Source organism: Rhynchophorus ferrugineus, unplaced genomic scaffold (assembly GCF_030347505.1).
Source record: "Rhynchophorus ferrugineus isolate W39M unplaced genomic scaffold, kcgeb_rfMv2 rfM2, whole genome shotgun sequence".
Lineage (NCBI taxonomy): Eukaryota > Metazoa > Arthropoda > Insecta > Coleoptera > Curculionidae > Rhynchophorus > Rhynchophorus ferrugineus.
Genome location: NW_027472581.1, coordinates 37,740,465 through 37,768,153, shown reverse-complemented (window position 1 = coordinate 37,768,153; position 27,689 = coordinate 37,740,465). Strand labels below are relative to the sequence as shown.

Sequence of the window (27,689 nt, the reverse complement as noted above, 5' to 3'; positions counted from 1 at the left end):
GGAATATTTTCACATAAGATATCGTATGATATATAAACTATAATAGTAAAACATGAGGAGTAAGGGTAATATTTGGTACTTTGCAACTTTTTTATAAAAAAAACTCAAATCATTTATTATCCGCCCTATTTCCCTAACTTAGTTCCATCGTATTTTTCACTATTCCCTAATCTCCAAACAGTTAAAATAATATAAACTGATTCGCTTTCATGAACGAAAAGCAAAAAAAAATCTAATTTCCCACAATAATATTACTTTAACAGCTAAAGCATTCGATATCTCTAAAAGAGAGTAATCTACCTACTTGGACACCCTCTTGAGCACACAGAATATCCCATGGGTGTCCGTCTTCGCAGAATGCGCTCTAAAACTGTGAATCAAATCCTATTTCAGTGCAGAAAGTACCTCTATCATAAACAATGATTTTAATAGGTTTAGCTTCCATAGGTTCTTCAGTATTATTCCTGAACATTTTCCACTGATATTTTTACGTATACATTATAATCAATTTTTGTATGTACATTCATATGTACATCAAGACCTTTGAAAAACAATCAAAGCACGTTACTTTTGTAACCAAGTCAAACAACAGAAAAACTGAAACAAATATTAACAAAGGTATTGTGTCCAAGTTCATTTTCATAATATACATTTTAATTAAGCATCTTTACTAATAAAAGTTGGAGTTTCATATACAGACATTCTAATGAGCAAATTAAATCAACAAAAATGGCAACATTTTAATATTGGTAAAAATAGTAATTATTTACATACATATTTATTACAAAAAGTGTTCACTGATTTGAAATTCCATTGAATTTAAAAAAAACAATACAATGACAGTGAGTAATTCGGGCATCTTTTTTAATCCCCGAAGCTGACTAATACTTAGTCGCAAGCCTTAAAACAATATCATTGCTATATTGGTTCGAAACATTGTTAGTCCATAATTTTGAAACTAGAATAAAGCACAAAGAACACCTGCGAAAAATTTGTTTATCAACCGCATAGAACAGCCTCTTGACAACCGTCATACATTGCTCCAGCGAAAAACAATATGATTCACAATTCTTCTTTTCTGAAACAATAATTTGAAGTGACTCAATCTACCATTTAAGTACGTCGCACACCTTACGTCGTGTATGTGAGTAAAATAGCGTTCCCCACCAATGAAAATCATTAGTTAATTTTCAAAGTTAATAAAGGTTTCAGCGAAAAGCTGACTTGCTAGTCGATCGTACTCATTTGACGGTCTGTCCTTGCACAAGGATCAACAGTTTTCGTGGTGGTACCGAAAGAGGTCAGCAGAAGAATATCAGCGTCAACACTGTAACCGTTTAGGTCTTTAAATATTAAAGAGATTATTTTCTATATCGGTTTCGACAAGTCGGCGGTGACGTAGTGCCATTTTTTATTGTTTGTTGTTTAATAGTGAAGCAGCAAAATGGGGGTTGGAATTCAGATGATGAAAACTGTGCTCTTTATATTCAATATATTTTTAACGGTAAGTATTTAATTTTAAATTAAAATTAATTGTAATAAAAATATTAAATATGATGTGGAAATTAATTATTAATTAATATAATTTCTATTATTTTCTTTTTATTAGAGGTTTAATAATGATAGTTATATGTTATATTCCTTAATCATATGCATTTTTGGTAAATATATTTGAATATTTTTTCCTAAATAAAAATACCTGCTTCTTTAAACATAAGAAAATTAATATTAATCAATGGAAACAACAATAAATGATTAATTATTCTTTATATTCATGCATTAAACTACATCAAGAATAATTATAATTATCAACCACGAACTTTATTATAATTAATTATGAATATATCCTTCAGAACTATTTTTAAATTTGTCCCACAATCTAATCAAGAGATACAAGAAAAAATAATTTGATAAACTAAATATATATTTTAATATTTAACCAATATTAACATATAGAATGTGAAACAGGCTAAATACCTAGCTAAAAATAACCAATTTCTTTATTAAGATTATTTTATATAAATTCAAAAAGCTCTGATTGAATAAGAGTCAATTAGTATATCCTTATCATGATCTAGCTTTAACAATTGTTTGATCTTTATACATCAGACTTTATATACTGACATTTCTCTTTTTATAAATAGATCTTAATATAGTTAATATTAAATATTGAATTGTTCTAATTCTTGAAGATTTATATTTTTGCAGATTATATAATAACAGTAGTTCTCTTGCAACTATTGCACTAATCCAGATTAAGTAGTGAATGTAATTACAATAAATTGGGCATGGCAGTAGTTTTCTTTTTTAGTTTTGAACCGCGCCTATTTTTGAAAGAATGCATTACATGAATACCATTGAATATTACATTTCAAGTTTAATTATAACTCTAACAAACAGAAATTAGAAAGGTCTCTTAACGTAAGAACTTAAAATTGAAATTTAATACTTATTATGTTTTAAATGTACGAATTACTGGTTTGCTATTAGGATATTATCAAACTGGTTTACTAATAAGAATTTAAAAAAAATATATATTTCAACCACTTTTCGTTTCTTGTTTAAGATTTGCATTGGTAGAAATTTAAAAATTTGTTGTTTAATATTCTTCAGAAATGTACAAAGGGAATAAAAAGTACAATTTAAGGCATCAATATTTCCTCCTAAAAAAGATGACAAATTTGTCATTAAGGGGAAAACCAAAAGTATGAAGATACTGTCTTAAATTATTAGACTAAAATATATATGCAACCACAATGGAGCTAGCGTGAACGACTAAACAAACGACCCATGTCATGTCAAGGTCATGGGATAGAGATAAGGAAATTGAATTCCATTGAACTCAAGCAAAAAAGCGTCCAATAAAATGTTTTGCATAGAATAATATCGTGATATGATAACAGCAACTAACATCATGCATGTATTTAATGATATCTACTCAGAGTTATATAACTATTGGCTGCTTCAATCTAACAAAATCATCACTGGGAAACATACCAACAAGAATTATGCAATTGATCTGAACACTGAAGCTAAAACACACTCAATATGCCAAAAGTCATGACAATGACAATGATGTTTCAAAACAACATTAGACCGCATGTTAAAGTAGTTGAAAGTAGTCAAGGAAACTTTGGAGGTACTTTGAGAATTTCGCTTGTTATCCCATCCGCCTTATTTAGTAGATGTTACTCCTTATTATTACCAGTTGTTCCGGACTGTGGTCCATAACCTGATCGAACACCTGTGAAAAAGAAGCTAAAAAGTATATAGAAAATAAAATAGAAAAATTACTTTAAATTTTAAATAAAATACATTGATAAGGTTGGTCTATTTTATATAATAATGTATTATGAGAGAACAGAGCCTTATATTTTATTAAAAATATTCTTGAACAATAACTTACTATATTTTATCATCTTTCTGGTGGCATACACTTACAACATCAGAGTTATGTTTTATAATTGGAAGTCATGGCCATTTGGTCTAGACCATTTGGTTCTTTACAGTTTGCCAATCTCTCAGACAATTTATGGATTTTATTCAAAAAGAACTGTTTCGTCTTTCAGCTAAATCAATCAATCAATTTCAAATGGGTACGCTATCGATGTGAAAAATAATCGGATGGAGACAGGTTTGAAGAGTATAAATAAAGAAGTGGATGGAGCTTTCCATTCAAGTGATATCAAGAGTTCTTTGATTAGCTTTGCTGTATAAGCGCTTCACAGAGCGTTGTCATGCTGCAAAATCACCTTGACATATCTTTAAGAGTATTGAGTTTCGATCAATTCATAATACAAGTTAATCATTTGTTTTCTCAGAATTAACCGTTTCTTCAGGTTTTAACAGTTTATAATATACGACACCAACCTAGTTCCAACAGGCATAGAACGACCAAAGCGATTCTGCCTTACAGTCCATGAGTTCACTTCGCCAGGTGATAGTGACTTCCTTTCATACATTTGAAAAAGTAGTTGACTGACGACTTTTCGATTTTTTGTCAACCAATTCATGTAGCATCTAATTTGCCATCTTTTGGATTTTTTCCATCGCTGTAATCATTTCCATGTAATCGCTCACAAATTACAACTACTCCCCACATACTTTTCTCATATTCTTATCGCTGAAGCATACTCATAAGTATCTACGCGAAAACGATGACTTTCAGTGAATTTTTTATTTTGATGAAACATAAGAAGTAATGCATGCCGCAAATACATGTTTTCAGGCACAAAACTTGACATTTTCGAAAAATTGTAAATCGTAATCTAATTTTGCCATATATGTGAAACAAAAACATTACATACTTACGACTGGAAATATATTACAGAAACTAGAATGTAATTGCCGACACACCTGGTATATGAGCAGTTTTTAGATATGATGTGCTTCCGTTCGAACTAAATAAAAATCAGAAGGAGCAATGTCCGACGAATAAGACGTGTCGGATAGCATTTAAACATTTCTTAAACAAACTTTGACACGTTATCAAATAATTAGTTCCCATTTCTGATCAGGATTTCTTAATGAAAACTCATAAATTACAACTTATTACGGATTTTTTAGACATGAACTTTCAATTCTCTATACACTTTCAAAATCTATGTGCCTTGTTTTAGACGTTAAATTCGCTATATCTACACCGGTGGCTTTAACAACCGCAATAACTTCTCACTCTTAAATCAGCACCATATACTTCTAAAAGTAATCAATTCTCAACAACGACAGATTTGTTCAAATTAAAAAATCCCCGTTAGTAATGTTATTATGTTCGAAGACAATTTAAAAAGTATATATAATACTATAAAATTAATATTTCAAGGTTATGATCTTGATATATGTTAAATCTTATCATAAATTAATTTGTTCACATATTACTAAATTAAATTATTGTTGAATTAATAACAACCAACGCAACTCTAAGATCATCATTCACTTCTTTGATATATGATATACGAATCTATTCTTTAAAAATACTGTTATATGTTAATATGAATATAACATAGATAACTGTTCTCAGCTCGGGTTAAAAGCATTTAATTATAATCACAATATCTCATTGTCAGCCACAATCAATCAAGACAAACATTGTTTTCCGTATAAAATCTACCATTGTCTTTTTTTTCGGTTCTAATAACCTTCCAGTCATTTTTTTTTACTATTACATTGTTCATGTTCAGTCCCACATCAAAGCTGCCATGAAAATCATTTAAAATTCCACAGAATTTTCATTGAATTGAAATAAATGTAATGCAGTAATTACAACGTATCCTCCATACGGATGTTGTTATATTGTTTTTTCAACGTACATAGTAATAAATTAAGTAAAATATATTCTAGTTAAAATACGCAAATAATTTATGTTATTTATTATTTAGTTTAACCCAATAGTTTCAAAACAAGTCTTCAAAAACAATACCAAGTAATTTCGCTAATATCAAAAACCAACAGGAAAAGCATATTTTATAAAAAGAATTAATTACTCTCTACAAAAGTTCAATTGTCCACAAGCTCTATTGTCACATGGTATCCAATCTCCGGATATTGATCTGATTCACGACGAAGTCTGTCAGCAGTATTAATTGGACAAATTAAATAAGAGTTACCAACGATTTGACACTGCACACAAATTATCTGAAGGTTGAAAGATCAGTTTATTGCGATAGTTTGAAAGATGACGTGTCCTACTCTAAACAATATATAATACCTCCTTTTCAACTGATTATACGTGCTTTTATGGTATATGATTACTAATCCCGAATTAGTATGAGAAGATTGGCATCATTACAAATTTATAAAATCCGGAAATGTAATACAATATCTATAAATTTGTAAGGCATATCGTTCTTTTTTGTATTCTGGCTATTCAGTAGCAAAATTGCTAATTTAACATGAGAAGAATCATATAAAAAACTCATAATCTTGATACCATATGATTTGTGTACTGAAAACATCAATAGTATCATTTTTAAAAAGAACAGATATCTGAAGAAACAATCCACATTTTCGTGAATGATTGGTTTTATGAATCCACGTAAAAATGAATAATAATTACACCAATGTTTTGTTTCAATGTATATAATAAATACAGCTAACCTCCCCCTCTAACATTTTTAATATATTGAAGAATAACAAACGTGGTCGCAGATATTCATGAAGTGATAAAATAATATCTATTTAGGGATGATGTTAACTTTCATATATAATTATTACTCATTTAATTAACGGCATATAATTTTTTGTTAGTTGGTTCATCATAATTTAATGCACACTCAATTTAGAAAAGCGAATGATGAAGTTTATTAAAAAGGTATCCTTTTATTTGGTCATCAGAACAAACCATAGGGTTCAACATTTGTACGTTAACACATTAACATTGTTTAACAAAGACAAAATCTAACTATCTCTTCAAAGCTCAAATCTTTTGTTCAATATTTTTTTATATTTTTCCTTATAAATTATATAACATCTCTTCGAGCATCAATATTTCAATATATAATCATATAATATTTAGAAATAACTATAAAAAAATATTTTAAATTTACTTATAACAAATGTATAACATATTTATTTATTTTTATTTTCAGCTATCCGGTATAGGAATCATCATAGCTGGGGCCCTTATTTTAACCGAAATGGCAGATTTCAACAGAATAGCTGAAAGTGACTTGGTAAAAATGGCCATAGCAATGATATGTGGTGGAGCAATTGTCACAATTGTCGCTTTCATTGGCTGTCTCGGTGCTATGAGAGAATCATATACTCTTCTGATGGCAGTAAGTAATATTATTTGATATCAATTATTTATTGTAATTGTTAGAGTATTTAAAAAGATTTCAGTTTCTTTTCTTGTTTCTATTTAATACTTTTACCTATACATTACCTCGTTATTTCACTCAGTTTTTAAAATCATTAGGACTAAATGCACTTATTATTTTATCGATTAAGCTGTCATATATAATGTTAATAATATATCCAGTAAATTTCTAAAACAATTTAAATACCAAATGTCAGTTGAGCCATAAAGTTTATTATCTTGATTTTTTTAATTCCAACGAGTTCACCACATTATATATGAAAGTAAAATAACAGAAAATCAATAGCTGACCAACGCACTCAACGATATTCGGTATTCGCTTGTATTTTATCCATTTTAAACCACAGTCAACGAACTACCTTGATCTCAATAAACGCCACTAAAAAAATCAATTCGTATATAAAATATACTTCTCTGATTGTATTATACTTTTCCATAAAGTGAGAGCTTTTCTCTAAATTCTAATATTTGTAGCTATTATCTCTTTATATACATTTTTTATTTAAATCTTTAAAAATATGTCGTTAAAAATATTGCCCCTATTATTGACAATTTCTTGCAAGTGCTGGAATTTCATGTCGAAAGAATATACACTTCTTTTAAAATTATCCAATAACTTTTCGATTTTCAACTATCTTCCAATTGTCGTCTTCAAATATTTCTTGTTGAAAAACCTTCTTATATGAATAATGAACTAATTTATTTTTATTTAAGAATCCCCTTGGTGAGATTTTCATTTTCTTGTGCATATGCATGTTTTACAAATTACACAAGTACTAAATGTATTCCCATATCATTTAAATATTTAATTATTACATAAGAAATAAATTAAATGGAAATGTATGCGATAAAGTTGCATAACTTATCCTGTATTTTTCTTTAATATCAACAGTAATTACTTAAAAAATACCAAAGTATCGAACAATACAAGAAGGTATGAAAACATTATTACACTAATAAAATCATCAGGTTGTTTACGGTTTCTTTATTAACGGGATTCTCGACATTTGTATACCACGCACAAATTATTGGTCAGCAAAGCACACGTTGAATGTTTATTCTTCTTTCGACAGAGGTCACAAAGCGGGACACAATGGCAAAAATTCGGCTTTTTGAAATTGTTTTGGCGTTTTACGCGCCACACCTGCACTCTACGTGATTACCATAACGATGATGTCATCCTGATTAATTGAATGGAATTTAAAGGCCGAAAGGTTAACTTTTCAAAACAAGCAATTGCAAGATTAAATATATTTTTAATTGTTTAATTTAATCTGTAGTTGTCTTTATAGAGTGTATTTTTATATTCGATTGATTCTATCGACAAGCCGTTGACATACTGAGTTAGAGTTGAAGCCATGCCGCATCAGTAAGTATTTTAGAATTAAATTCAAGGATACTGACACAGACGTAAGCTAGCATTCCGCAAGGTAACCTAACCATATTTTACTTGCTCTACACATGTGTCGTTCTATTACAAGGCGACTTTGCTATTAGCACATTTGTTGGATTCAACCCCTCCAGAGAATTGATGTAAAATTAGGTCATTGATTTTTTATAATTGTGATTGATCAGAAAGCAGACTGCAAACGATATGTTCTATCATGGACTGTAAATTGATCGTTCTTCACCAGCTATTAGACTTAGTGCCGAGATGAATGGTTTAGAGCCTGCATCAAACAATAGATCCAGTCCAAATAAATTCCAGTCCAAAACAATCAAATAAAAATTAAGACACAAGGAATAGCAATTTAAAAATAAGCTTGTTTGAAACAATTTTACAAAATATAATATCAATCAATGGGAATTAGAAAAATCAAGACAAAACATTTATTTAGAATCGTTACATTTGTGAATTAGAAACAGTGTGATATACATGTACGTGAATAAAGATGATTAGTTTTGAGCCCAACAATCACCTTTACAGGAATCTTTTTTACTATTAAGTGCAAAAAAACTGCAACTCAAGCACATAGGATAACAATAGACATATAAGATATCGGGTGTGTTAGTATTAGACCGTGTAGTGGATAGTTCCAGAGGTTCAATCTAGGTGATTTCCACGTAAACAACGAAGTTTCAAGATACGGAATTAGAGGAGTTGCTGGGCGAAGATTGTTGACTAACCCAGCAAGTTTAAGCTCATTAACAGCGCACTCATTAGAGGTTATTAAGTAAGAAATGTCCTACCGATGCTTCGGAAAAGGGTTAAAAAGAAGACTACCATCTTTTCTAATTTAACCTAGAGATGTTGAACAGCACGTTTAACATGTAACCAACCGCTGTATTTTATAAACAATACCTCTTCAGATTATCATATTTCGGTCAACAGCACACGATCTGGCTTTTTTAGATATCAAAAATTCGATCGACACTCGGATCGCGTCTAAAAAGAACGAATTTTACTCCACGATGCAAAATCTACATGTTGAGCCAGGGTTGTAGATAGTATTTCCACGAAAACCTTTGTGTAATAAAGCTATAAAAGTTGAAACTCACCTTTATGATTTTCAGTTTATAATTTTTAATCAATTTATTTTTAAATTTATAATTATTATTTCATTATTACATAACAACTAGTCGTTGAAGACTAACCTATAATTTATCTTTACAATAATCTAGATCTAGGTATATATCTAGGAGGACCCATCGGCCCTATCTCAGCCGCTGATATAATAATGTCTATGCATTAATCCTTGCGATTCTCTTGAATGAAAATCGGTATCTGAAGGTTTCGATGTAAGTAATCAGCCCTATAGTATCTGGGTGCACCTACAGTACTTGCCAGGACTTGCTTTCTTGCATAATATCAATTTATTATGTACACTTTCTTCCAATTAAACAATAGATTTTCCTATATTTGAACTCCGGTTCCCTCCTTTTCTTTCTTCCTTCCATCGGAGTTTTGCATCAAGATTCATTCCGAGATATTTAGCGTTGTTTGCTATATGGAATTATAATCTTATTTATTGATATTAGTGCTTATACGATTTCCGAATTTTTTTATTTTCCAGATTTGGGCCCAATTATTTAACTATATATTCACTTGCTTGCTGTAATTTTCATGCATCTTCTTTGCTATTGTCTCCGACACAACAATAGCTGTATCATTAGCAAATGTAGCCATCGTGATAGTTTCCATTTTGTGGTATATCACATGTGTAACACTTCCTTGTGGAACACATGCCTTAGCTTCTTTGTTATAGAGTAAACTTCCTCATGTTGACATATTCTGGCTGAAATGTAAGATTTAATATTTCAGTGTGTTGTTTCGATAACATTGTTTGTAGCTTATGAACTGGCATATATTTATTCTTATATCCATATATTGATTTCTTAATTTTTTGGCATTGATATTTTACTACAAATATAGGTAAAATGTCTTAAAATCACCAAATTTTTATTTTATATTCATAGAGTCAAATAATTTTTTTAACCCATTATGCTAAACAAATCAAAGAGAAAGTACTAAATCCAACACTAAAGTTGTTTTCGTATTGCGTAATGAACTGTTACGAAAAAAATCCGTAGATAGTGAAATCTTTAGACCGCTGTAGTAGTAGGAAAGAAGAGATAGTAAATTGAAAAAGTATGTCGTACAATGTTACCAAATTTGTTTTTCACTTTTGTGTTAGTTGATGGATGAACTAAAATTAGATACCAATTTAATTTTTAAAATTAAGCTTATGGTATTAGACCTAAAAATTAGTTTAAAAACAGTTTTTTAATCTGCTTTATTATGAAAAATTGGCACAATATATTTTATTGAAAGTATTTTACATCGATAGCCGCTACATTTTCTCATCTTTCAGACAATTTACGGAGTTCATATCGAATGAACTATGTATCTGTTGAGGCTATCCACGAAGCAACCTATTTTTTGGTTTCTTCATAAAAAATGAATCGCTGGTCAGACAGATCACGACTCCTATGTTGAAACAAATAGTAATCAGCAGGAGTAAGGTCTGGAAAATACGGCTGAAGGGGTAGTATTTTCCGCAAAAGTAATTTATTCGGAACAAATTCGGACAATTTGGCGAAATTTCACATACTGAAGTGTAATCCTATCAGCAAGGTTTCAGAATGAATTTGGTTACAAATATACTCGATTTAAGTTTTCTTGTAATTAGGCATCAGTCTTCTAGGTCTTTTAAGTTATTTAAGTTTCCCCTTTTTTATTATTTAAGTATTATAGTTTATCACTAATAATTCAATCTGATTAATAAACAAACAAATTACCCTATACTTTATGAATTTTACTACCAAAACAATTTAGGTACTTCCAAGTATTTTCATCAGCGATATATATTGATAAAAATGCGAATTTTCAGTGTAATCAACTGTTAAACCATCTAACTGCTAAGTTTTAAGTGAATATGGTGGACAAGATATAGATATACATATAATACAGTATGACTAAACCGAATGAAACTGTTACTGCAGATATTTTCCATCACCAGTTGAGCAACTTTAATGACAAATTGTTTAGCCATCCTCTTGCATGACAGCGCTCGACCACAGGTTGTAAGAATTGTGAAGGATATACTGTTGAAACTCAAATGGGAAGTATGGCTTGGCTGACGTGCTAGATGAATGGATGATTGGATCGCTGCCAAAGCAACATCGTTCTTTCGACACGGTATCCACATGTTGCCAAAAAGAGAGGAAAAGTTGTCAATTTTTCTAAACAAAATTGACAAAGTTTAACATAACCATTATACCCTCTACATTTTAATTTGTGGTGACTCAAAATATATTATGTTATCATATATTTTTAATGTCATAAATAGCTGGCAGTCATGTAAAAATAATATAAAGTATTATAAACTAAATTGCGTTTTCCATATAAGCACTGTACACTGATAAAAAATAACTCCACTAGCTCTAACCTAATTGCCGAACCTATTTCAGAAATGTATTCATCATCCGTGTTAAAATTCTTTTATGCACGAAACAAACCAGGAATATTAATGAATTAGCATGAAATAGAAAATACCCCAACAGAAAAGCAAAACGAACGCCTTCACTCGTTATGTGACTAACTGGAATTGCGGTCAGTTCGAGCTACCTGATGAATGCAATTATTTGTTACAATATCAATTGTAACTTTACCGCTCGATAGATTTTCCATGGCGCAATTGTGGTCGTCGGTTTTCAGTTGTTACGAATAATTGTCATAATCACTAGCTGGAAATTGTTTCTGTTTAAAAATATTGTCCGAAATATTTTTAAAAAAACAATATATTCGGTGTGTGACCCAATTTTTTTATTCTTAAAATTACCATGTTTTGTAGTTTGAATATGGATCCTACAAGTGCTAGTAGAATATTTTTTGTGATTACCCATCAATTTAAAAAAAAGACTTTTGGTGAAAATGAGTGATGTGAACGGTCAAAGTAAAAGTGACAGTAGAACTCAACACTCACTTCAGTCATATTATTTGGTCGAAAAAAGTACGCTGGAAGCTCCACAAAGCTAACATTCATGGAAGGATTGCGATTGCGAAATCCTTTATAACAGAAATCAGCGCTGAGATGGAAAGGAATGTTGCAATGATCATTAAACCTGGACACTTGATAATTGGAAGAATGTAGTAGGATCTGATAAATAATCATATATATTATTTCCTACAAGAACCGAGTTTATGTATGAAGAACCCAAAAAGAAGCCTAAGATTCGGTCTGCATGGGGATGGTTCCGTTATGATTTACCCGGCTTTAAAGTAATATTCAGACGATCCTTTCAGTCAAATCATTGGCCGAATTTCTGCGGATATCTCAGCATACTCAATGATGAAGATGAAGTAGATGAAGACTAGCATATTGATGTCAAACACTGTCATATTTCTAGGTGATAATGCGCCCATGCATATTTTGGTATGAGGAGCATCAGAATCAGAGAATGATGATCATCATTGAAGCAATTGACGGAGTTTTGGCACAAGAATGAAACAACATCAGCGTCAGACACTCTACGAATCGTATTAATACTGGCTCTACACCTTATTGATAAATAAATATCGTGTACATGTGACAGTTATAACAGCGTTGTGTTGACAGTTGTTGACACAATATAGTTTGCACAAAAACCATTTGAGTACCAAAATATTTGAATTTATCTTGAATATAAAAATATATTAATATCACATTTTTAGTATATTGTATTACATTCCAACTATCCTGGTTAATTTACTCATTCTTAATTATATTATTTATTGTACGATTTAAAAAAATACCGAATAACATCTTTTGAAGTAACATGATGAACATGTAATATAACTAAGCCTATTGTAAATATCGTTGGTTAGTGTAACTGATCAAAGGTATTGATCACCATCAGAGAAATTACAGTTGCCCGCGCAACTCAAAACTCTCTTGAACTTGAAATTGGAACTACTCTTGCATGCGCCATATTCATCGGGGCCGATCCAACAACCCTTTGTTCAATTTATCAAGCTTATCCTACTCATTCCACCATATTCACCTAAAACTTAATAGTTAGTTTAGATGGTTTAACAGTTGAAAACATTCAAATACGCATTTTTATCAATAGTGTAATACGCTTTATTCCATAAACAATGCCTATAACTTGATGCTGTGGGTAAATTCGTTTGTTCGATGATTTTGTCGCCTCGAATCCTGCAAGCTACCGCATCTAAAAAAATTATAGAAAACAATGTACAATATTTGTTTTAAGGTTTAGAAATTGCATTGATTTGAATCCAAGAAGCTGTTAGATTTATAAATGGTTTTTTTTATGTAAAAAAAACTGTGTTCGTAGATCACGCTTATTGCAGTAACCCTTAAGAATAGATGAATATAATAATTCATGATACAGAAGAAAATATCATTTTTTACCAAAACAAAGCACCCTTTTACATAGTCCAAAAAATATGTCATAAAATTAATTAACAAAATTACAGATTATTGCAAAAGTCGCATATTCGTCAATGTTAACTTCTGTTCTGAAATCTGGAAAAAAATCGTGCATAGAGACGATTTCTATCAAACGAAAAGGTAATAACACCAGTATGTTAGAGCATCGAACTTCAGAAAAATAATAATGATTAATGAAATAGATTTATAATGTATTTAAATCAACAAAACATATTCTAAACATTTAATTAACATTATACGTTAACTTCATCTTTTAACTTTCTAGCACACGTGGGACGATTATTCTTGAATAATTCAATAAATGTATTACCTAAGAACAGAAGAATTTTGAATAAATGATGCGAAACAGCAAGGTGCTCCGATATATTTTAATAACCAATATTCACAGCTACGAATAAAACGCTTTATTTGATAACGTTATACATGCGTGGACTTTAAACAAATGTTAACGGCAATCAAAGAAATTTACATAAATTTAAATGATTAGTAAATATTAGAAGAATCTTAAAAACTATGGGAAATGAAGACTAAAATAAACACTACTTACTAAAATTAACTTAGATCATCGATATTTTATAACATATAGTCTATCCAAAGTAGGTGTGAAGATACGTCATTTAAATTTATGACATTAAATGACGTCACAATGTTGCCGTATCAACTTTGAGTTTGAATTCAGTTTGGCTTTGAGACATAGCAAAACTCTAGTTAAATAATATAGTGAAACAAAAATGTTATCAAATATATATAGTTTATTTTAACATTATAATACATCTAATGCATATATTACCGAATAATTTAAACTACAGTACAGCCACAATAATTTATAGGTTAGAGTTGTTTTATTATATTTACGTTGAACTTTTTTCCTCTCCATGAGGTAGAGTTCTAGGCGTGTTCTTTATGTAGTAATATCTCCCTGGTGACCTAATCTATCTAATTAACAATTTTATATCCAAGTAATATATTTTACTTTCTTTAGGGAGCCATTTACCCTATTTACGTTTAGTTCTTCTTTCCTTCGATTGTGTGTTTCCTTGTCAAGTCATTTTGATATCACTGTATTTTTTATTTCTTCTGCTACTACCTGTGTACACAATTCTTGATAAAACTAATGCATTTACCATATCTACAAAACAGTTAGTATTCATCCTTTCCTCATACATCACAACATACAATTACACACACATATCTATGCACAAAAACCGTTCGCACTCTACAATTCAACTTCTTAGAGTTATCATATATCAATTATATACCCACCTTAAGTTGTTCCCGGTCTCATCACCCTGTCTTGGAAATTGTCAGCATTGAGTCATAATCCAGATTCAGAACGTTTAATTCAAGTGAATAACTAAGCTGTTAATTTCCAATCTATCTAACATTTCTTCATAATTTCATCTTCTGTCAATTTCTTCTTCAATGTGTCTGATCGAATGCATGCAAACCGAAGGCGTTATTAACCATTCCTGTTTCCAGCATGAAGAACAATATATTTGCAATGAGTTATTAATAAATATTATGACTAATAAAACCTAACCAATTGTTATTGCAACGTTTACCTTTTTCCATTAACTTTTGTTGTCTTAACACTATTTTTATTATCATTTTGCTATGAGTGACCATTGGGTAGATTAGTTAAATAAACAAATTGAAATAATAACCCTTCCTTGATTTTACTGTATGCTTTTAAAAATTGTATTCTTTTAAAAGCAATATATGGAATTTCCATTAGACCTCTTCGATACTTTTCACACTCCTCAGAAAACAGTTTCCTCTGAAATAATTTGATTAAATTATATTAATATTGAAAAAACTACGCAATGTTTTTATACATTTCATATATTTGATTTCTGATGGAGTTAACATCAAGCTGATCTTGATTCACCATCCGCTTTTTTGAGATATTTCATGTGTCATGTCTATACTAATATTCAGTGCAGGCACAATGCGCTACAAGTATTTTCAATAAAAACCGCAACTTATTTTTTTAAGAGAAAACTTAATATTTAACAATAATAATCCTTACCTTTCTAACGAATTTTATTGCCAAGAGAGGGCCTCCATTATCTCATTCTTGACCGTGACTGATTCTTCGTGACTTCTGATTAAAGACCAATCTCTTCTGTCTGTCTTCGGAATTTTCAGTCAGAGTTATAATAAGCAGCGAATTGAAATTAATCAAAAACAAACAAAGCCTTAAAACTTTGCAGACCTTTGACAACCGAATGAACTATAAAAACTTTTTACTTGGTATAAAATAAGAAGGAAACTATTGTCTGATTCTAAAACGAATTTACAAATTGCGGCAGGCAATATATTAAATATATTAATGACGTATGTTCACAACAACTTTCGATAGACTATAGTAACGTAAATACAAACCTTATATAGTATACTATTTACAGAATTAGTTTGATACAAACGTGGTCGAGCCTTTTTTTCCCTAGATGAAATGTTTTCGTGTGGGCTTGTATAAACACACCTTAGCAAAACACAATATATTACGGTAGGCGTTCATTACTGCTAGCTGAAAATATATTTGGCACATTTTATCCTCATTATAATCGAGAGGAACGTAGAGTTTCATCATTTAATTAGCAAAATAGTTTCATTAACGAACAATAATAAATTAAAAAATAACTCAAAATAATAAATAATAAGAGAAATTTGAATAATGAGTGAGTATGATTTTAAAAAAGACAGCACGGATGAATTTTGATAAATGATAAAATTTTAAAAATGATCAGAAGGATGAAATCACATGTAAATGGGTTTAAAAATAATACAATCAATTTAAATAATATTGCATCTCGCTTATACAATAGAGAAAATTAGCCTCCACTTTACATAACCCCGGAAATATGGTAGTGAAAAAGATGAACTATGACCAAATTATTTATAGCATAATTGAACCCAAATGAAAATTGAATCATTTTAAATGGGATATTAAAAATAATTTACTTGTTATGTTCAGTATAGTGTCTTTCTCCCTTTTCAGCTTTTAACCGACACAGTTATAGTGGTAGACCATCTTCCTTACTCATCAAACATGTTTGAAGAAAAATATATCAATCAGAAAATTGATATAACTATTAAGCCTTTTATATTTTGATTATATTGATAGTATTCCTAAAACCAACGAATGGTGAACTAAATTATTATAAACGGCAATTAGTTTGATCATCAAACTGATTGAAATCCAAACCTTCATTTTGTAACACCAAACTCATATATATATATTAAACATTATGCACTCCTATAACTACCAGATACATTAGAAGAATGTTGTTGATCATGGGAGTTAGCTAAAAAATTCCAACATCAGTTTATAGAAATTTATTGAAACCCACAATTTAAATTATAGTTATTTTTTTTCAATGGAAGAAAACATGTCTACTTGTCATAATCTTTAACGGCAGTTATTACCATTTATATAATTACAGAATTTTATATTTAAATATGCTTGAGCTAAAACAATACCGTTTTCAACTCGCACTTATTATAAGAAATATTTTTCGAATTAATATTATTGTAAAATAAAAAATACAAATAAACATTTATTATTTAAATAAAAAATGTTTGTATTTCTCGTAATTTTTTTCAATACCTTCAAGTATATTACTGTGGAATCAATCTTAGTTGTTACATGCAATTTACAAGCTTGTTTATTAGCCTTGAAAAGAGCATACCTACATTTATTTTCAACATTGACTCACAATTAATTATTTGTGGTTGCAAAATACCTATGGTATTTTTTTATTCGATAGCATATAGTAAATAAATACAAGAAACATGATGCTTAAGATATATATATATACATATATACGATGTTGAAGAAGCTACCAAAATAAAGAATGCTGAGATTCCACGTAAGCCATAGCATATACTTACAAATGTCGTTGATGACGAAAATCTATTTATACGATCTATGGAAGTGATTGCTAAACGATAAACAGGTTTTAAACTATGTTAATTTTGTTTTCGTATATTAACTAGTTTCATTTAGCAGTTTTAATGTTGTCGTCTTTTTTAAATTCCATCAAAATCAAGCTGTTATTAATAAATGTTTTTATTTCTCCCTGATTCCTTAAAATAATCCTTAATTTACTAGAATATACTATTATAAATTATTCTCAATAATATATGTATATTAATTAATGCAAATTATGTCAAATTGGTTTCAAAGGTATAAGCAATAAAATGTAACTTTCCACTGAATACATTGTCTATCAATTAATTATTATTTACGGTCAACTACTACGCGTTAATGCAATTTAAACTATAACCGCCACTTAAGGTGGCCTCCGGGGATGTAAATCTCGACCTTATACTACCTCCGATTAATATTCGTCTGAGAATCTTCAGAAATTCGTAAAACCTATAGGTTGACCTACGTGGAAATCATCTGAAGTTTTCAAATTACTTGTTAATGTAAACAAAAGCATCCATTACTGATAATCTGTCTATCATGTTCATTTAATTGTGGTCATTTTATAGTTTTACTTTTATTCATACTCTATTTTCTTGAGGTCAAAAATCTTCAAATAAGACTTCCGTCGTTGAGGTTTCTATGAAATGCAGGATTTTGACCTGCTAAAAACCACTCCATTTCCCAATATGACGAATCATATCAGAAAACACTACAGCATTACTTCAAAACGATACACTAGATGCTCTTGTTATATATCTTGATAGCTGTAGTTTCCTTTTCCCTGGTCTCAATAATAGTGCACACCTTTGAGTAGTCTGGACATCATGTATCTCTCGAAAATATCTCTGATGCTGTCTCAACGAAGGCATTTAAATAGTGTATGTTCTATCTTCCATCTCACATCCATCATCATCATCTTCCTCCGCATAATATATGCAAATACTGGTATTGTTCTTATTGGATGATATTTATTGAAACCACCGTGTTCTGACAATATCTAAATCAAATTATAGCAGGGCCTGTTTATCAATTTCTCTATATCAAGGATGTCTTTGTGTCCATGGTCATGAAATCTGGAAATGGGTTTAACACAACAAAGACGTTGAAGAGTAAAGAAATGGAAATAAAATTTTGATATAAAGTAAACCTTAAATGTCTCCCTCATCACAACAGTTCAGTCTTAACATAAACACGCCACATAGCCTTCGAATACACAATTTTCATAACCAGAGCCGTAACAGTCGAGCAATATTACACATCACAAAAAAACGACCGAAAAGATATAGTAGTCGTGCTATCGTCAACTTATAGTTGTAGTAAAATTATTTATGAATATCGACTCTGCTTCATCCGCCAGTTTACCAAAATTGGCCGTTGCTGACAGCAAAACTAATGTATCATCACTGCACTGACAACGAGAAAGCGCATGTCCTTTATAATATGTACAGAGAAAAGCAACTAAATAATCTGAAATTAAGTAGAAAAGCTAAAGGGTGAACACACATTTTTATTTTAATCAAATATGACGTATGTAACACATCGATTTCACTTTGGTCACTTTGTGTAGTTTACATTTTAATAGCTACCACAACAAAATTATTTGTGAATATTGATTATACTTTTGTCTAACACTTCGTGTTTGATAATATTCTGGACTGCAATGTTTCTACCAAAATTTTCATGTTATACAGTTTATAACGTCGGTAATAAGTAGCGTATCAGTTACCATTTATCGGTATAGATTTAGAATGGAAAATAACTACATAATGCCAAATGGTAATCTTCAAAGCAGCTGTTAAAAGGAAAAATTACCTTGATGGTATAGATAATATTTAATTAACGAAATAAAAACAGTGCTACTTGGGAAAGCGTGAGAATCTGTAAATTAAAAATCGATTATGTTCACCAATGAACAGTGAAATATTCAACGGGCTAGCCAAAGTCCAAAACAAAATTATATATATTAAATAACCAAATATATATTTCTCCTTCTGTATCGTATTAACTGCCACTTTCACTTTTCGCATCACCATTTCAACTACTTAAAATATTATATTTGACCCCATTTGTGTAATTGACAATTAATTTATTAAACAAATAATTTAAACATTAATTTTGAAAATAAAAAAAATTATGAAATTTTTTATAGTTTGCAGGTCTCCTGGTTGCTGTCTTCATCATGGAATTGACAGTAGGAATTAGCGCTGCTGTATTCAAAACCGACTACAAAGTAGCTTTCAAAGAATCTCTTTCCGAATCATTACGACATGTACTGGCAAACTCAAGAGATAGGGATAGTTATTACGAAGTTTCTGGAACTAGAGATAGAGTAAGTAGATGTTTAAGTATTATAATAAAAAACCCGAGTGACTAGGTTACATTGTCCAGTGACTCAATATTAAATAATAATGACTAATGATAGTCATGACTAATATACTCTTACCATGCAAGATGATGATCCGATCACAGGATGCGGTAACGTTTCTTATCAATATAAATATATGCTCCTTTTGACTACTTTTTAACAAAAAATCTACACTATCAAACAAATAGTTCTATTATAGCTGAAACAAAAATATTTATAAAGCTCATATATTATATTTCGGATTCAACAGCAAGTTTCAAAGTTTTTGAAACAAATAATTTGAAAACAATAATATAATATGTGTAAAATTTTGGTCTAAAATTAAGTGCTAATCAATACCCCATGAATATATAATTAAGCATGTTATGCTAATGGTTTCTTTTAGTCTATTTGCAAATGATATTTTAACATAGTAAAAATTACATAATAACTAAAAATTAGATTTATTGTATGAGTAATTTTTGTTTATCACTTTTTAAATATTTTGTGAATAGTATCAAATTTCAAAGGATTTTATGTTATCACACAAGTAAATCTAATTTGCCGCAAATCCTTTGCAATATATCTCTATCTGATATGAAGTTACTGATATATTTTCAATACCGGACATTCTTCATTACCCGGCGTGACTTAGTGTCAAGAGTTCCTTATTGACTTTTGATCCAATGTTTCAATTGTGTTTTAATATTTCATTTAATTTATCAGATTTACTAAACCACATTTCATGTGTAAAAATCAAAGATTTGTTAACATAATAAAAGATCTTCAATGAGTCAATACGGAAATATCACATAATGTTAATTTCGTAAAATAAGTGGATAAAGAAATTCCATATAGGTTCTGCACTCAATAAAACGACGCTGAGACCTACGCCTACTTCATACACTGTTTGTAAACTTAAACATTACAAAGTTAAGGAAAATTTTTAGTGCTTAGAGAAAGGAGAAGGCTTCAACTAACCCAAGAGAGAGATATTACAGATATCTAATTTGATTACCAGTTTAATGCAGTTTTCGTTTTTTTACGTTTGAAGGTATATTTTGTATAGATATATAAATATCTGAAGTTATGAAGAAATTGATAAGTATAATACTTTTCTAAAATTATTTTAGTATTGAGAGTTTTGATAAATATCTTAATTATTAGAGTAATATTCATATTAAATAACATAATAATAAAAAATACAACTATTGACCATACATGGTTATTACAAGTATGACAAGAAAACTAAATGTATTTAAAATTTATTTTAGAACACCGGAACTGGTACTTACGGCACAGCCTATGATGCCATCGATGGAAGGGACAAGAACTACTGGGACGTCTTACAAAGACAAGTAAATCTTACTAAACAAAACCAAACCATTTTATGCTGACGTAACCTTTTTTTTTCAGTTTAAATGTTGCGGCGTTGATGGTCCTAAAGATTGGCCTGACAAAATCAGACCAATTTCTTGCTGTTTGGACAAGTTTTGCTGGGGAGACAATTCCGTATATCACCAAGTTGGATGTTACGACACATTAGTGGAAAAAATTCACGCTAGCACAACAGTCTTAGTTTATGTGGGAGTTGGAATAGCATTTATCGAGGTATGTATTCTTGCCATAAACTTGAGCTATCCTAATGCACGTAACTTTTCAACATGTAGTATTAGATATAATATATGAAAGAATATTACAGTTCTTATCCGTATTTTTATTATTCTGAGATGAAAGTAGAATATCCGAAATATTTTACCACATCTAGATGAATTATATTAAACTCAATATCACCTTATTTTACATCTAGAAACTTGAATGAACACCATGCTTTTAGTTTCGTACTTTATTCATGTTCAATTTATTTATTTTTTTAAATTTTTGGTGTCTAATAATTAATTCAGAAGCCTACTTTCTTTAATTTTTAAACCAATAATGTAAAATAAAACCTTTATTTTAATTTTCGTTCTTATACGAATTATTGCAAATTTGGACAAAACTAGTAGTTTCAAGATTATTTTTACCAATATGTTTTAAAATTTGAACTTTCAAAAGATATTATTTATCGAATAAAAACTGTAATACATTCTTCTAGACAAATTACTTTGGAGTAACATTATTCAATATGTATATAGTACATTCTAATATTCGTTCTAATGGCTTTTTACATATACATACGCTAAAACTGAAAGCAGCAACAACTATTAAACATAACTGGCGAAAACCCAATCCAATTATATTGACATTATATCGTTTTTAATTAACCTTACAATTTCTTATTGATTATTTAAAGAAATAAATCGAGATCTATACATTCAAAAATCATAAATCCTATGCAAATTACCATACTTATGAGTCCTTATTGACCAGTGAAGCGAGAATTCATGTATGAACCAATCCTAATGACATATGTTTCATATAACGCTAAACACAAGTTGTCATAATAGAAACGAAATCGAAATCACAATCAATAAAGAACATTAATTATATCAAAATATGATCTGTGAAGTAGGTTGCCGCACAATGCCTATGTTGCCTCGGTTGCCTATGTAATTGTATTTGTATTTCGAGTATATTCAAATACCACTTAACCAGATAATGTGACATCGATGGAAATGATAATCGATGGTCGATAGATAATGATTCTCGAATATGCTAATTCAATTAGATTTAAACTATTACTCTTGAGCTTGAAACCTTTTTATAGAAAATGTTAAATAATCGAAAGGTCAAAACCAAAATTCACCCCATTTTATTAATACACCAGATACATGCAAAGTCTCTATAGCGCTTTTTTTTAATTCTACTCAAAACTAAATCATAATCTGTAAACTGGCAAAAATAAATTCTAGTTACCAAAAAATAATATTGAATATTTTTAAAAATAAAGATGATGGAAATTTTAAAACGTTCTCACGTATACATAAAAAATACGCTGTATATAGTATGCTAATTTATTAACAACAAACAGGCCTAACGTTGTTTCGCAATATGAATAGCCTAGCCACCTAGCCCAGAAAAAAAACGTAGGCACAACATCGAATAGAAAGTGAACAAGGAGATTCCATTGAACTCTCAGAATAGGGCTTTTAAATTTGTTGAATAAATACGCGTACGCGTAAGTGACGAATTATTCAACCTACTATCGAGAATTTTAAAAATAAATAATGACCGATTATTGTTTTCAAGGTTATAATTATTCTCGCCGCATAATCAGCATGTTCTTTTGCTTACAATAAAAACTGGGTATGTCTAAACGCAGGTACTTAATAAAAATGTTGTTAATTATTTTATTTAGCGACAGACGGTAAAAGAAATATTTTCGTCACTCGAGACTCGATAGTGAAAAAATAACACCTCTTAATTAATATGCAAACGATAGTGGTATTTGGCAAAATATTTGATCAAGAACAAGTTTTTCAGTTTATACAATCACAACATTCAACGAGATATTCAGAAAAGAATTGTTTACATTTTGAAATATTATTCTCCTTTTACATTTACTTACTAAATTAAATGCCAACGATAAAACATACTGGGTATAGTGTCTTTGTTCATTAGATTTAAAATTAATCCTTATAATAACTTTGATCTAACTAAATATAGTCTGTTCAGAGTTATTTTGTGCATACGTCATCTAAATTTGTTACATCAAAACGTCGTAATGTTGCCACATCAACTCTGAGTTTTAGTTTAGTTTGGCTTTTCCATACAACAAAATTCTAATCTAAATAAAATAATTGAACAAAAATGTCATCAAATATAATTTATTTTAACATTATAGTACATCTAAAAACTACAGTTAATTATACAGCCACAATAGTTACAGTTATAACCTTCTATCACTGTTGCTTTCAAGAATTTTGCATACGTCTGACAACCGGATAACTTTGACAGACTCATTCGTTTACGGGTTCGAACTAATCAGACAGCATTGTGTCTCTTTTTAATTAGAATAAAATAAGAAGGAAAATATTGTCTAATTCTAAAATGAATTTACAAATTGCTGCAGGGAATACATTAAACATCTTGATGATGTATGTAGAAAAAAACTTTGAATAGACTTATATTTACCTGACTTTAAATTGTATATCTTTAGCATTGGATATAATACGTAAACGAAGCCTTCAGAAATTGGTTGAAAATTGGACTGAAGAGAATATTTAAAATATTTGAGATAAGAATAGATTGAAAAAATAAATAAAATGATTTTAGAGAAATATATATTACAGTATATAATAGATAGAAAAACAGTTCTCATATTTTCTATGTTTGTTATAATCTGACAGTGGACAAGTCCATTGTTTTTATGAAACAATAATATCAGTTTCAATACAGAATGTTATAAACAGAAATTATAAATGTTATATAATTTATAAATAACTTTTATTTTTTATTTATCTATATTAATTTTGAAATAATGTTGGTAAGGCTATTGTATGGACAACATCAAACAAATTGCCGCACAACAGCAAAACTAAAACAAACAATAGCTACAGAAATATAAACATTCTGACTACCTTCTGCTGTTGTTTTTCAAATAAACAATTTCAAACTCTTTATTATAGAAAATTCCAAGTATAATTAAAAACACTATCTTAATTATGCTAATTATTCAACCTGCACATCGTCTTTCCGTAGAAAAACCTGTTTCCAATAAAAATATATGTTCAACCATGTTAATAACTCTATTCGTTCTTAGTAGATTTTACATTTTAAAATTTACCATGCTTGTTTTACGTTTCATAAGAATATTCGAACTCATAAGGTATCGATATTGAGGATTTCCTCCACCAACTATGGTTACAACTACATCACGCTTTTCAGGGAATCTCTGTTCATTAGTGAATCTGATTACATTGATCCTGATGATGACTTTAATTAAATTTTTAATACTACTTCGTTCGAATTTAAATATGAGCCTAAAGGTCAGCAAAAAATGTCATAATCACGACTTCCTCTAAGAAGCAGAATACTGTTTTGACAACAACGATATACCATACCAATACAGCCACTGAAGATACCCCAATAAGCAACCTGTATTCATTCTCAGTTGAGCTAATCCTTGTATCATATTCTATGTAACATAATACTAAGTGAAAATTGTTATTTTATATAGAAAAATATCAAAACCATAGAATTTAACAGTTAGGTTAAGTTGTTTAGCAATTGTTTACATTATTACATCCCATTTTCACCAATAGATATCGCTGAACAAAATACATGCAAAAATCTAACACCAACTCTTTTTTCAAAGTATTGTTCTTGAAGGTATCATAATATACCAGGTATAATTCATTAACTCCTTTTTCCCAGCATGGATTTCAGAATATAACAAAATATACATGACTTCTCGAATTGGTAATTTACTTCCGCTTACACTTTACATGATTCTGATTGCAGGTGGTGGTTTTCTTCGGGATCTTCGACAATATAAAGAGATTTTAACTGACGAAAGTTTGATTATTTTCAGATTATTGGGATCTTCTTAACTTGCGTGTTGGCCAGCATGTGTCGAGAAGAATAATAAAATAAGCTTAAAATCTCCCCCGCTATAAAAATTCCCACGATCAAACCACCACCTTTATCTCAGTCGCGGAGTTAAAGCCTCCATTAACCACTACACAAATTTCCTTTGCAGATTTTAGGCATATTTTTAACATGTTGGCTGGCGAATGGAATTCGAAGCGAAGAAGACGAGGTCATAAAGATCCACAACGGCAGAGATTTACAAGGACATTCGGAGTCATAAGGAACCAACGAAACAAAAATCACAATTGTAATTTAAATGTTGATACCAAAACGCGATATTATCGTTGATTCGCTATATATCAAAAGCATCACATGCGAACGAGTTGAATATATTATTTAATTATTGGTTGAATAATATATATAACTTATTTTTTTCAACCAAACCAAATAGTGTTCATGAAATAGAGAATGTTTCATCAACATCATAATTTCATCATCATTAGTTGTATTTTTTTTTGTTTTATCCGAATCAGAACGATATTTAAAAATATCATAATGTTTAAAAAACAGCACTAGCCATATCTCATAGTTATTGTTATCGCTTAGATTAAGAAAACAATTATTATTTAGTTACCCATTTATATTTATAAAACGTTGGTCGAATATCTCTGTATGTTTCAACTAGAACTAATTTAGCTTTTAAGTTGTTTCTTTGTACAAATTATTTAGTTGTTAGTGTTATATGTGCTAAAAATTTTATAGACATTAAAATCGTCAGCATTACGTCCAATAGCAATACTCGTTATGTTATTGTAATAATTTTAAGGTATTATTGTAAATAAACGAACAATGTCCAATAATTTTATAAATAAACCATATTTCTATATATGAGAATGTTAATTTTATTACTACTTAATAAAACCTGAATATATTAGGCTAATAAATTAGTTTTAAAGGATATTTTTAATTTCAATTTTGTTATAATGTTATTCCAAAAATGATGTGACGAAGAATCGGAAGTAGTTCAGTATAAAAGCCATTCAGTTTGCCTTTTAAGCACTAACCATACCATATGAGAATCCATAGAAATATTACAAGGAACACCTTTAATAGTGTAACGGTTTAAACGTCACACGCGGAACTCTTGAGTTCTATTAACACTTTTACTTAAGCTATCCATATACTTAATAAAATAACTGCGTAATGTATTGAGTAAATATCTAACACCAATAAGAAAAAAATAAAATATTTTAACAAAAAAACTAAACCGACTTCAAAACATAAATAAGGAACCCACTAAAAAGTAAAAAATAAACAAACTTAGATTTTTAACACCAAAAAGAAGCAATATAAAACAATATATGTATATAATAATCGTTAATCCTATAATTTTGTGACGTATACACAAAACTAAATTACGAACAAAACAAATCTAATTTGTTGCTCGGCACCAACTTTAAACTGATCAGGTAGTAGTTACAATAATATTGTAAATAGATAAATAGGTTTAGGTAGATACTAAGCTAAATTGTATGTATATATTAGAATATAGAATACGGGTAGTAGATAGGTTAAATAAGTTTTTTGTTTATTTTTATTTAGTTATTACAACGATTATTATGTACATATTTTATTTTACAATTGTTACGGTACGGTTTTTTTGTAATAAAAATCTAAGTTCGATTTTTTTACTTTTTAGTAAGTTCCTTATTTATTTTTTAAAGTCGATTCAATTTCTTGTTACACATATTTTTGCAAGTATTGTCCATCCATAGACGTTACTTTTTCATGTTTCATGATGTTTCACGTAATATACAAATTCCATCTCGAAAAACGGTGTATTTTTTTGAGGCTATCCACGAATCGACCAACTTTTTGGTATCTTCATAAACAAAGAAGCGCTGCTCAGACAGGTCACGACTCATGTATCGAAGCAAGCAATAATCAGAAAGTACAAGGCCTGAAAAATACAGCAGGTGGTACAGCACTTCCAATTTTAATGTTTCCAAGTATGTTTTCACCGGTTTTGCAACATATGTTCGACCGTTGTCATAATGAAGAATAACATTGCTGTGTCTTTGCTCGTATTACGGCCGTTTTCCACGAAGAACTCGTCTCAAACACATCAACTGTATTCGATAGCAATCCCTATTGATGGTTTCATCGAAAAATTCCTTCAAATCCTCGTTCTCAATGTTTCTTCATGTCCAAAACGGTCTTTGTCTT

At 29.7% G+C, this 27,689-nt stretch overlaps 1 protein-coding gene and 1 long non-coding RNA gene across 5 annotated transcripts; one reads left to right on the top strand and one right to left on the bottom strand.

Annotated features, from left to right (window-relative positions):
- The first annotated feature begins 1,143 nt into the window (after positions 1 to 1,143).
- LOC143191971 (23 kDa integral membrane protein) lies at positions 1,144 to 26,357 on the top strand. 2 transcript variants are annotated; one of them, XM_076397434.1, is made up of 6 exons: positions 1,144 to 1,504; positions 6,588 to 6,776; positions 19,797 to 19,976; positions 21,266 to 21,349; positions 21,408 to 21,602; positions 25,633 to 26,357. In XM_076397434.1, the coding sequence occupies exons 1-6, from the start codon at positions 1,445 to 1,447 to the stop codon at positions 25,741 to 25,743; spliced, it is 819 nt and encodes a 272-aa protein (XP_076253549.1). In that variant the 5' UTR covers positions 1,144 to 1,444; the 3' UTR covers positions 25,744 to 26,357. The 2 variants fall into 2 exon arrangements, with proteins under 2 accessions (XP_076253549.1, XP_076253550.1); XM_076397435.1 differs by having other exon boundaries at positions 1,148 to 1,504; positions 25,465 to 26,357.
- LOC143191972 (uncharacterized) lies at positions 14,373 to 16,920 on the bottom strand. Of its 3 annotated transcripts, none has more exons than XR_013004683.1 (5): positions 16,678 to 16,920; positions 15,743 to 16,243; positions 15,549 to 15,666; positions 14,977 to 15,490; positions 14,373 to 14,842 (listed from the first exon to the last, which is right to left on the bottom strand). It is a non-coding gene; the product is annotated as an uncharacterized LOC143191972 (long non-coding RNA). The 3 variants fall into 3 exon arrangements; XR_013004682.1 differs by lacking the exon at positions 16,678 to 16,920 and having other exon boundaries at positions 14,977 to 15,182; positions 15,276 to 15,490; positions 15,743 to 16,395; XR_013004681.1 differs by lacking the exon at positions 16,678 to 16,920 and having other exon boundaries at positions 15,743 to 16,395.
- Positions 26,358 to 27,689: the final 1,332 nt, after the last annotated feature.

Coding starts and splice junctions, on each gene's coding strand:
- LOC143191971 (XM_076397434.1), top strand. CDS start 1,445: ATGGGGGTTGGAATTCAGATGATGAAAACTGTGCTCTTTATATTCAAT. Junction 19,977..21,265: donor TTTCTGGAACTAGAGATAGA/GTAAGTAGATGT, acceptor AATTTATTTTAG/AACACCGGAACTGGTACTTA. Junction 21,350..21,407: donor GGGACGTCTTACAAAGACAA/GTAAATCTTACT, acceptor TTTTTTTTTCAG/TTTAAATGTTGCGGCGTTGA.